General features: G+C 43.3%; 1 protein-coding gene across 1 annotated transcript; it reads left to right on the plus strand.

Moving 5' to 3' along the window:
• The first annotated feature begins 9,211 nt into the window (after positions 1 to 9,211).
• On the plus strand, positions 9,212 to 11,097 carry LOC134734702 (late cornified envelope protein 1F). The gene is made up of 2 exons (XM_063628062.1): positions 9,212 to 9,262; positions 10,423 to 11,097. The coding sequence occupies exon 2, from the start codon at positions 10,445 to 10,447 to the stop codon at positions 10,799 to 10,801; it is 357 nt and encodes a 118-aa protein (XP_063484132.1). The 5' UTR covers positions 9,212 to 9,262; positions 10,423 to 10,444; the 3' UTR covers positions 10,802 to 11,097.
• The last annotated feature ends 283 nt before the right edge of the window (positions 11,098 to 11,380 follow it).

Below are 11,380 nucleotides of genomic sequence, written 5' to 3' on the forward strand. Positions count from 1 at the left end.
AGTGACTCTCCTCTCAGTCCTTGCAGGTGAGAAGAATGCTGGGTGGGGATGTGGCTCTGGAGGGTGAGGGTGCTGGAGGACAGGACCTCCCTCAGGGAGAGAGAATGAAAAAGCTCCACTTAGGAGGACAACGGAGGGCAGCTCTGGCCCGGGCCTCTGAAGGTCTGATCCATTGCCCTGCTCCTCACAGTCCATGCCCAAGAGGACCTCACAGCTACAGAGCCATAGTTGGGAAACAGATCCAGGGCCTGGCTCTGAGTATGTGTCTCCCTTGCCCAAGGGATCTAGTTCTGCCAGGCTGATGGTGGAGACTTCAGAAACCAACTAGTAGAACCCTGTGTCATATGAAGGAAAACTGAGGCCCTTCATGTGAAATCCATTCATTCATGTATTTATTGGGCAATATTTATTGCTTGTCTGCTAGGATGGTCCTGGTTAGAGAGACAGACATAACCTTGTTTACTGTCAGTGCATAACCTAGTATACAGGTCCTCAAAATACGGTACCTGAACCAGCAGCATCCGGCAACACCTAGGACCTTGTTAGCAATGCAAATGAAATGCATCACCCCAGACCTAATGAAGTAAAGACTCTGAGAGCAAGGCCCAGCAAGCTGTCTTTTAACCAGCTCTCCTGGTGTTGCTGATGCCCAGGAACATTTGGTCATTACTGGTTTGGTGAAAGGCCATATGCAGACAGAATATTAATATACATATATAGTATGTGTATATCTGTGTGCGTGTATACAGACACATATCTACATATCTATCCATCCTCTAATTCCCATAATATTCGGTCAGGCAGGCATTATTATTTTGCCCTTTTGCAGAATTAAAAACCTAAGCACTCAGGGTTTAAGCACTTGCCCAAGCCATGCGGCCACTCATGACTCCCAGTCTGCACTCTTTTCTACCACACATGGAACCTTTGATCTTAGTCACAGTCCCTGCCTCTTCCAAAGATCTTTCCTGTTTTAACCCAATTATTTTCCCAACACAATCTTGGAGTTCTCTCAATCACTGAATGGGTTATTTCAGTTCCACATCTGTCTCCTCTTTTAAAATCCAAGCTACTCTAGAGTTGAATTTGCTGTGTGGCACATCCCCCAGGGGCTTGGCAGGGCCTGAATTTGGCCCCATAGGGCATCTCTAGGTTTCCATCACCCAGGCCTCTGGGTGGGAGTGAGGAGGGCAGGGTAGGGAGAAGCTTAGAAGCTCTGGTTTGGGAAGGGATTCTTGTTAGATCCCTCCCATAGCCTCAAAAACACACTGCTAGACAAGGAACCCCTTGTCTGGGGATGCTTGGGGGCAGACCATTCACTCCTTCAAAATATTGAAGAAACACATAACTGGCTGTGAGAAAGTGGGGTTCACTTCTAAGAAGTCCTGACCTCCCCCAGGTCTGGGCAGCAAGTCCCCATCGAGGATCTTTATTGAATGAGTGATGCTCTGTAGTCTGCACCATCCCCTGGGAATAGACTCTGGTTCCCAGAATGATGGTAGAATAGAGGGGTCTTTGGTTGGGCAAACCTGGAGCTGAGCCAAGAAACCCCCAATGGCTTGGTGTTCTCCACTGCCCAGGGCTATGCAGGAGCCAGCCCCCAGACCATTTCTACAGCCAGAGACAAACACCTCAGAGGAAAAAGGCACACAGGGGTGTGTGTCTGTTTTTCATGTTTCTTTTTGTGTGTCTGTCTCTGTGCCTAACTGTCTGCTTGAAAAGCTTGGAGCTTTTAAAATGCATTTGGCAACAGGGGCTGTGACCTCAGAAGTATGCTTTAGGATATCCTAAGTCCTTCAGCAATAGCCTTGATGATCCCTGTCATCTCTTCTACTCTCCACCATCCACCATTTCACTGATGACAGGCATCTTGGCCTTCTGACCTTTCCTTTTGTGTCAACCACTTGAACAAAACTTAAAGTGTCTCCAGGACCAAAGCTGAAGACCCCAAAGAGCAAAAGAGACCATTTATAAGGCCCTTCAATGTACTCAAAAACCCACCAGAGAGGCTCCTCTTCAAATCCCACATGGATGTTAGGCAGCGCACAGGTTGTGTAGCTTCTGTACCAGAGTTTGGTGAACTGTTGCTCAGAAGTGCCATGAATTGGCCAAGTCACAAAGTGTGAGGCAGTGATCAGTCCAGATGTCCATACCTGACATCCATGCTGCCTCAGAACCGGGGCCTGGCTCCCAGAGAAGGGGAGAACATGAGAGAGATTGGGCCTGAAGATCATGCTTCTCACTTTGGAATCCTGCCTACATTCTTCTGCAATTCTGTATCTTTCTTCTCTTTCTAAGCTTTCCACTGTGGGATCTTCACTGTAGAATGAAAGATGTTCTCAGAGTTTCCTTCCAGACCAGGTGGGTTATCTAAAATTCCTTTTTGTTGAAGGCAGTATGCTAGAGTGAAATTATTTGGGGTACTCACTTAAAGACACAGAATCCCAGGATACATCCTAGAACTACTTAGCTTGAACTTCCAGAATGAAAATCGGGGACCTCTATTTGAGAATTATTCTGATCATTCAGAAGTGAAAACCATTTCTATAATGAATACCCAGGTGTGTAAACTTACTCAATGCCTAGGAGGAGGGTTGAAAGTTGTACACATCTGGCCCCAGCATGAGTAGGACATGGCAGTGGTGGTGAAGACAGAGCTGACTGTTTCTTGTAGGAGGTTTTATGTAATTGTCCATGTGGGGGCACAAATTATCTACCTCTTGGTCTAGAAGCACCTTAAGATGAAGGAATCTCTCTCTTTTTCACAGTTAAATCCCCAACTTCACTGCCACCCAAAACACCCAGAATGAGAAGATCTGGCATATGTTACAGACATATGGGAGATGGGGGTCTAGCCATAGTATATCTCTCCTCTACCCAGGCATTACCCGGACATTAAGAGAAAGAAATTCCACATCCCACAGTTTGTCCTACACATTATGACAACCTTTAATGCATCAACAAATACAACTGTTATGCATCAGAGAATAGCTCAGCTGTTCATATTAGAATCCATAGGTAGACAGCAGTAATGGGAATCATGAATTCTGGCATGGCATGAATGGATTCTAGAGGATCCACATGCCTATGCCTGAGACTAGTCAGGAAGACGCGATGATGCCTGATGATCTACGTGCTTCTCATCACCAGAGACCATCCAGCTCATTCCTCCAAAAGATGGTGTTTCCTGTTCTGGAAGGCTAAGTTAGACCTATCTAGGGGCCTAGGAATAACCCAAGCTGTGCCAAATCTACCCATCACATCTTGTCGTAGGAACCCTGAGCTAGATCCACAACTTTCCTCTATTCTCTAGTGCATGCCCATCAGGGAGGGAGGAAACCACTTATGAACTTGCGTCAACACATCCATTCACTTGACAAATATTTATGGAGGCTCTGCTATCTTCCAGGAACTGGTATTGATGCTGGAGATACACTAGTGAGCAATGCAGACAATAATATGGTGAGAACTTCAATACGGGAGGCTCAGAGTACCATGGAAACCCACAAAAGGGGCAGTTTAGCAAGTCCAGGGCCTAAAGGAGGCAACTACAAGTCAGAGATGAGACAAATGAGTGGCAGTTATCTGATGATGGAGGAGAGAGGGGAGCCTTCTGCCCTCTCAGAGATAACAGCAGGCATGCTATCAGCATCATTGACTTAGTGACAGACAGCCCGGTGAGGAGTAGGTCCTCATTAGTTAAATATCCTTCCTGGTTCCTAACACTATATGGAAGTTTTATGCTGGTCCCAGGACTCCATTCTCAGCCCTGTTGTAATGAACTTTTTATCAGCACCTTGGGGAGAAACTTGAAAAGAAACTGGCCTAAATTTCAGGTTACTTCAAGTCATGAAGGAGAATTGAAGAGTAACATTCTGATTTAACATGGGCAAGAATAGTGAATTTAATCTGACAAGATAAAATGTAATTAAGGTAAATATTAAGTTTTAATGTACATTAAAGATTAGCCACACTTGCAGAAGATGAGTGGGTATATGCACAATTGCACACGTGAAGAAATTTTGGTTGATTAGAATCTTAGTGTGGGCCAAGAGTGAGATTGTGCCAAATGGCAATGAACTCCTGTTCTGAATAGCTCTGTGTGATGGGGTCATTCTGCTTGGCACAGATATGGGAACACCTGAGCACTGTGGTCAGCTCAGGTCAAATGTGTGGGGCTGGAGGATAGTGATCTACTATGTGCCAGCCACCATCTGAGGTGGGAAATAATTCCTCATGCTCACAACTTGGAAAGGTGACATCATTCACTCCATTTTGCCGACATTAGAAGACACAAAATCTAGAGAGGTTAACTAGCTTATCTGGTCACACATCTAAGACCTGATAGTGATGGAATTCAAGCCTAGGTTAATCTTGCTCCAAAACTTGATCTACCGCCCTGTGGAAGGAAGAGTAACAGTACGTTTTGAAAGGACTAGCATGCTTCCATCTTGCATTATTTATAGTGCTTGCATTTAGAAAAAGAATCAGCTTTTTTGGTAAAACAAAGAGCTCAGTTTCAATACATGGAAACTGTAAGAAGATTCTGGCTAGAAATAAAGAAACAGTAATAGTCAGAACTGTTTGGAAATGAAACATGTTGTTCATCCATGCATTTAACAAATATTTAGTCATTGTTAATTGAATATTTATTATGTGCCAGACAGTATTTTGGATGATTGGGATAGATCAGTGAACAAAACAAGATCCTTACTTTCAAGGAGTTTAAATTCTAGCAGAGAAAAACAAATAAACATTGGGCATATTTTTAAAAAATTATATAATAAATCAAAACATACAACTAATCTGGAAATAAGAACATATATAGCAAAGAAGACGACCTGGGCAAGCATCCTAGACAGTATAAAAAGGGGAGAAGTACTGAGCTAGATGTGTGGAAGAAGGGGCTGAGAAATACTCACTGGAGACACCTCCTGGATTTCTCACTGAACAAAACAAACCTCAGAAGAATGCTGATGAAATGCTGTGGAAATGATGGATTAATTAACTTATTGCTCAATCCAGATTTCACATTCAGGCCAGGTCAAGGAAGGGCACCTTTCAGTGACTAAGGACCCAATCCCAATTCGAGCCTAAATAGTATTTCTGATTGACTGCAAAGCCTCCCCTGTCTCGTATTTCCTCTCTCTCTGGTGAACTAAGGAGCCGTGCTGGTGGCACACTGGCTGAGTGGCATCAATACACTGATGACTGTCTGTGATGGCTGCTGAACTTGCTGTGCTTAACCCCACCCTCACTCTGGCATCTGGACTTCCTTCCCCCAGATCTTATACTTCCTCTAGATTCAGTGTTTTGCTTAAGGCATTTTTCCAATTCGCCCCATCCATGTCCTCTCTGCTATTCCATATCCCACCACCGCTTCAATTCCTCCTCCTTGAAGCTTCCTGCCTGCCCCTGCTGACCACAAGCATCCCTACATGTGCGTCCCTGTGGCTCATTCAGTCTCTGCTCCTGCCTGGGCTTGAATAACCCTTGTGGCCCACCTCCTTCATCAAACAGGCCGTTCCCCAAGACAATCATCCCCCTTTTCTCCAGGTGAATATTTCACTGCCAAAAGCAAATATATTTTTAGTGTTTTATAATATACTGAGTATTTTAAATAGCTTATCTCATTTAATCCTCAGTGTGATCCAGACAGGTGGACATATTTTCAGCCACATTTTATAGATGTGGGAACTGAGTGCCAGAAAAATTGCCTGAGTCAACACTTCTCAGCTAATGAGTGGTACAACTGGGCTCAAACCCTCCTCTCACATGCCCTGCATTCCAACCACAGAAGACCACCTGCCCCTCCTGCCGTCCACATACCTCCCTACTCCCTACCATCTCCATCTCTCTAAGCTATCTAAACCTCACCACCCCTTAAGCCTGTATCCTATCAGATGCCCTTAACAAACCTTTCCCAGACACCCTCCCTCAGAATCCCTCTCTCTTCCACCAGTCTTCCAAGACTAATTAATTGGTATCCTCTTTCTGGACGGGTAGTACCATTTATTGGCTTACTATGTATTTATCTTGCTTGGGATTTATTAATTTCTTGGCTCTATGGGTTAATAGTTTTTAACACTTTTGGAAAATTTTTGACCATTATTTAAAAATATGTTGTTTCTCCCCCATTCTATTTTTTTATTATACTTTAAGTTTTAGGGTACATGTGCACAACATGCAGGTTTGTTACGTATGTATACATGTGCCATGTTGGTGTGCTGCACCCATTAACTCGTCATTTAACGTTAGGTATATCTCCTAATGCTATCCCTCCCCACTCCCCCTACCCCACAACAGGCCCCAGTGTGTGAAGTTCTCCTTCCTGTGTCCATGTGTTCTCATTGTTCAATTCCCACCTATGAGTGAGAACATGCGGTGTTTGGTTTTTTGTCCTTGCGATAGTTTGCTGAGAATTATGGTTTCCAGCTTCATCCATGTCCCTACAAAGGACATGAACTCATCAGTTTTTATGGCTGCATAGTATTCCATGGTGTATATGTGCCACATTTTCTTAATCCAGTCTATTGTTGTTGGATATTTGGGTTGGTTCCAACTCTTTGCTATTGTGAATAGTGCCACAATAAACATACATGTGCATGTGTCTTTATAGCAGCATGTTTTATAATCCTTTAGATATATACCCAGTAATGGGATGGCTGGGTCAAATGGTATTTCTAGTTCTAGATCCTTGAGGAATCGCCACGCTGACTTCCACAATGGTTGAACTAGTTTACATTCCCACCAACAGTGTAAAAGCGTTCCTATTTCTCCATATCCTCTGCAGCACCTGTTGTTTCCTGACTTTTTAATGATGGCCATTCTAACTGGTGTGAGATGATATCTCATTGTGGTTTTGATTTGCATTTTTCTGATGGCCAGTGATGATGAGCATATTTTCATGTGTTTTTTGGCTGCATAAATGTCTTCTTTTGGGAAGTGTCTGTTCATATCCTTTGCCCACTTTTTGATGGGGTTGTTTGTTTTTTTCTTGTAAATTTGTTTGAGTTCATTGTAGATTCTGGATATTAGCCCTTTGTCAGATGAGTAGGTTGCAAAAATTTTCTCCCATTCTGTAGGTTGCCTGTTCACTCTGATGGTAATTTCTTTTGCTGTGCAGAAGCTCTTTAGTTTAATTAGATGCCATTTGTCAATTTTGGCTTTTGTTGCCATTGCTTTTGGTGTTTTAGACATGAAATCCTTGCCCATGCCTATGTCCTGAATGGTATTGCCTAGGTTTTCTTCTAGGGTTTTTATGGTTTTAGGTCTAACATATAAGTCTTTAATCCATATTGAATTAATTTTTGTATAAGGTGTAAGGAAGGGATCCAGTTTCAGCTTTCTACATATGGCTAGCCAGTTTTCCCAGCACCATTTATTAAATAAAGAATCCTTTCCCCATTGCTTGTTTTTGTCAGGTTTGTTAAAGATCAGATAGTTGTAGACATGTGGCATTATTTCTGAGGGCTCTGTTCTGTTCCATTGGTCTATATCTCTGTTTTGGTACCAGTACCATGCTGTTTTGGTTACTGTAGCCTTTTAGTATTGTTTGAAGTCAGGTAGCGTGATGCTTCCAGCTTTGTTCTTTTGGCTTAGGATTGACTTGGCAATGTGGGCTCTTTTTTGGTTCCATATGAACTTTAAAGTAGATTTTTCCAATTCTGTGAAGAAAGTCATTTGTAGCTTGATGGGGATGGCATTGAATCTATAAATTACCTTGGGCAGTATGGCCATTTTCATGATATTGATTCTTCCTACCCATGAGCATGGAATATTCTTCCATTTGTTTGTGTCCTCTTTTGTTTCATTGAGCAGTGGTTTGTAGTTCTCTTCCTGAAACTCTAAATACATGGGTGCTAGAATGTTTGATATTATTCAACTGGTCACTGTTCATCTGTTCATTTTTTAAAATAATTTTCCCTTTCTTCAGTTCAGTTTGAACAATTTCTTCAAGTTCACTGATCTGTTCTTCTGCAACTTATAATCTGCTTAAACCATCCAATAATTTTTTGATGTTATATATGATTTTGACCACATTTATTTTTCAAATATTGGTTTTTCACTTTTAGATTTTGCATTTGGTTAGTTTTGAGCATGGGAAACTGGGAAATTAAACCCAGGAAATGTATATTGCAACAAAGCCAATAATTTCAAATTAAATATTGACTATGTCTATTCTTGTCTATATCAACTACACCACTCCAAGTCACAGTTCAAAGCCACCTCATTGGCTGTTCTCTTCTCTTCACCCTTCTCATCTTTATTTTACCTCATCCCTTCAGCTTTTCCTCAGGAAACTGCAAATTCTTTTATGCTATAATTTGGGGCAATATACATTCTTTAGTCTTCTTTTCTTATAACCATTCTGAATCTAACTTCAGAAAGCCCAATTCACTGAGGTATGTAGGAGGAAAAAAATGGCCTTTAGTTTTAATAAGAGCCACCTAACGTAAAAGGCACCTGTGACTTTAAAAATTCCCAATGTCCATTAAAATCTCAGATTTGCCTCTATTTTTCTTTCTTTCTGTCTATCTATCTATCTATCTATATCTATCTCTATCTACCTATCCATCCATTTCCTGATTATAACCACATGCCGCATACTATTTCAGCTACTTCCCCTTTGCTATCTTAATTAATTTGTAAATCCTGCAGAAAAGATATTTCTCTTATTATCTTCATTTAAAACATCAGAAAGCCAATGGCCAAAAATATTGAGTACTTTGCCAGGATCTCCAAGGCCTCTTTACTTAACTACTATGATGCACACACATGCGCCTATGCACATGGACAAACTCCAAAATGCAGGCATGTGGATTTTTAACCAAGCTATCTGGACTCAAAGGCCTAGATAGAAAATTAGTATCGAGGATAGAAGGGAAAAGTTGTTTTTGCAGAATTCATAAGTGTGACTACAAGACTGTGAAGAGAGCCATCTTCATAGGAAATAGGCTACTGAGGACTCCAGGAAACATGATGTCCATTTTCACCCACCACAAGCCCCCATTTCCACCAAGCTCTTTCCTAGATGAAAGCAGCTCCCCTGAACACCAATGAAGGATGGTATGTGCAGAACTGCCAGTCACCACTCATCACAAGACCTATGTGGGTGTCGGGAGGCAGGTCCTCTCATGCCCAGGCCCTGTCTCACTGCTGGAGGCAGCACCCAAGGACAAAATAAAAGGGCTCAGGGCCAGAGCATCCCATCCACTCACCTCCTGTGGTGCTGAAGAACCCTGTGCTTCCTGTGATCCTGGTAAGTGTGCCCTGGAAAAAGGAGCAGGGGCTTCCACAGAGGGATGCCCAGGTCAGGGAAGGAGGGAATGGATACTCAGACCAGGGCAGGAGAAGAGTCTAGGCAGGGCCCCAGGGGCCTGGAATTGTGATTGGCAAGGAATGGGGTGGGGGCAGAAAATTGGAAAGAGGAGGTAGAGGGGTGGGGTGGAGTGAGAGAGATTAAGAAGAACTGGTAAGATCTAGAGGGCTGTATGACACAGATTTAGAGGAACCAAATTATTTTCAATTGCTCAGTGTGTTTCTCTGGTTTTAGAGAATAAACACATTGGCCACTGGATTATGCTGGAGTGGGCTGCATAGTGGGAATATAATTTTGGAAATAGAGACATACTCACTTTTAGAAAAGATATGCTGAGAACACTGCTACTTAGAGGAAGAAAGGATCAGAGACACCTGTGGATCTTGTTAGATGCCAACAAGAAGATCTGTAGTGGAAAACTGAGTACATACTGGAGTTTAGAAGCCATGTGACAGCGCGTGGGGACAGGCCTGGGGAGGCAGCATGTGCTAAAGGGCAGAGTCCAGGATGGGAACCAGGGGACCCAGGAACAAATGTGACATGCTAGTGAATAACTTTGGGCCGGTGAAGTTACCTCTTTTGGCTTCAGTTTCTTTATTTATATGTTGAGTTGGTTGGAACAAATTGACTCCAACATCCTTTGCGGTTATAGTTTTCTCTATTTCTGCAAACTGAAATATATCAGTTCTTCCAATAGAAATTTATTTTGATTTTTCCTTAAAGAGATTTTCATCTCTAGACTGGTCTCAACATTGAACATTCTCAGAATTCTTGGTGATGTGATAGAATGAATGCTGGCCTGGAGCCAGTTTATTTCCTGGACTTCTCTCCCACACTTAGGAGCTTTTAATGAGCAGAAACTTTATTTACATATTTGGAGATTATATATTGCATGACAACATCTCAAATAAGGTTTGAAATGAGAATCCATGAATGAAAGCACTTGGTAAACATTGAGAGTGATAAAAACATTAGAGGTGATTTTCCTATGTTTGATATAAGGCTTTCAAAATGAAGGGTCTAGAAATAATGCAGAAAGGACAAGAATAGGCAGGGGTGGCCTCTGCCTACATCTAACTTGCTGTCTGACTCTCCTTCAGCTCCTGAACACCCGCCACCAAGATGTCCTGCCAGCAGAGCCAGCAGCAGTGCCAGCCCCCTCCCAAGTGCACCCCCAAGTGCCCTCCCAAGTGCCCCACCCCAAAGTGCCCCCCAAAGTGTCCCCCTAAGTGCCCCCCAGTCTCTTCCTGCTGCAGTGTCAGCTCCGGAGGCTGCTGTGGCTCCAGCTCTGGAGGCTGCTGCAGCTCTGGGGGTGGTGGCTGCTGCAGCTCTGGGGGAGGTGATTGTTGCCTGAGCCACCACAGGCGCCGCAGGTCCCACCGTCACAGACCCCAGAGCTCTGACTGCTGCAGCCAGCCCTCAGCGGGCTCCAGCTGCTGTGGAGGAGGCAGTGGCCAGCACTCTGGAGGCTGCTGCTGAAGTGGACCCTGTGCCTAGAAGAGTGGATTTAGAGGCATGAAAGGGGCAACTTCATCTTCCTTAGGACTGACTGTGTTGCTGGGACATTTTAGTAAAGATTTCACACTCTGTCCTGGAAGATTCCTCTGACCTAGAATCCAGAAATCTGCCCTCTCACAAGAACTCATCTTCTGACGTCTGATTCCATCTGTGTACCTGGCCTGGGAACACCAAATAGAAGTCCTTGCCTCATTCCCCTGATTTCCTTGGCAATCTCCATTGTTCATGAAACAATAAAACAAAAAATCTGCTCATCATCTTTTTCTAGACTGCATTACTCTTGTCTGTAAATGTGCCGGGGGGAATAAGCATGTCTGATCTCAGCTCCATCACCCAGTTATCTGGGCCTTGAAGCAGCATGGCTTGCTTAACTCCTTCAACTCCTGGTCCTCACCAGAGCTGACCATCACCCCTCAGTGCCTCAGTCAGGGTCAAGTCAGGAAAGAGAATTATGAGATGTACTTTAATAGACAAAAGTTTACATAAAGAATTGCTTACATGGCATCAGAGAACTGAAAAGACCAATAGAAGACAAAAAGA

Source organism: Symphalangus syndactylus, chromosome 12 (genome assembly GCF_028878055.3).
Source record: "Symphalangus syndactylus isolate Jambi chromosome 12, NHGRI_mSymSyn1-v2.1_pri, whole genome shotgun sequence".
NCBI lineage: Eukaryota > Metazoa > Chordata > Mammalia > Primates > Hylobatidae > Symphalangus > Symphalangus syndactylus.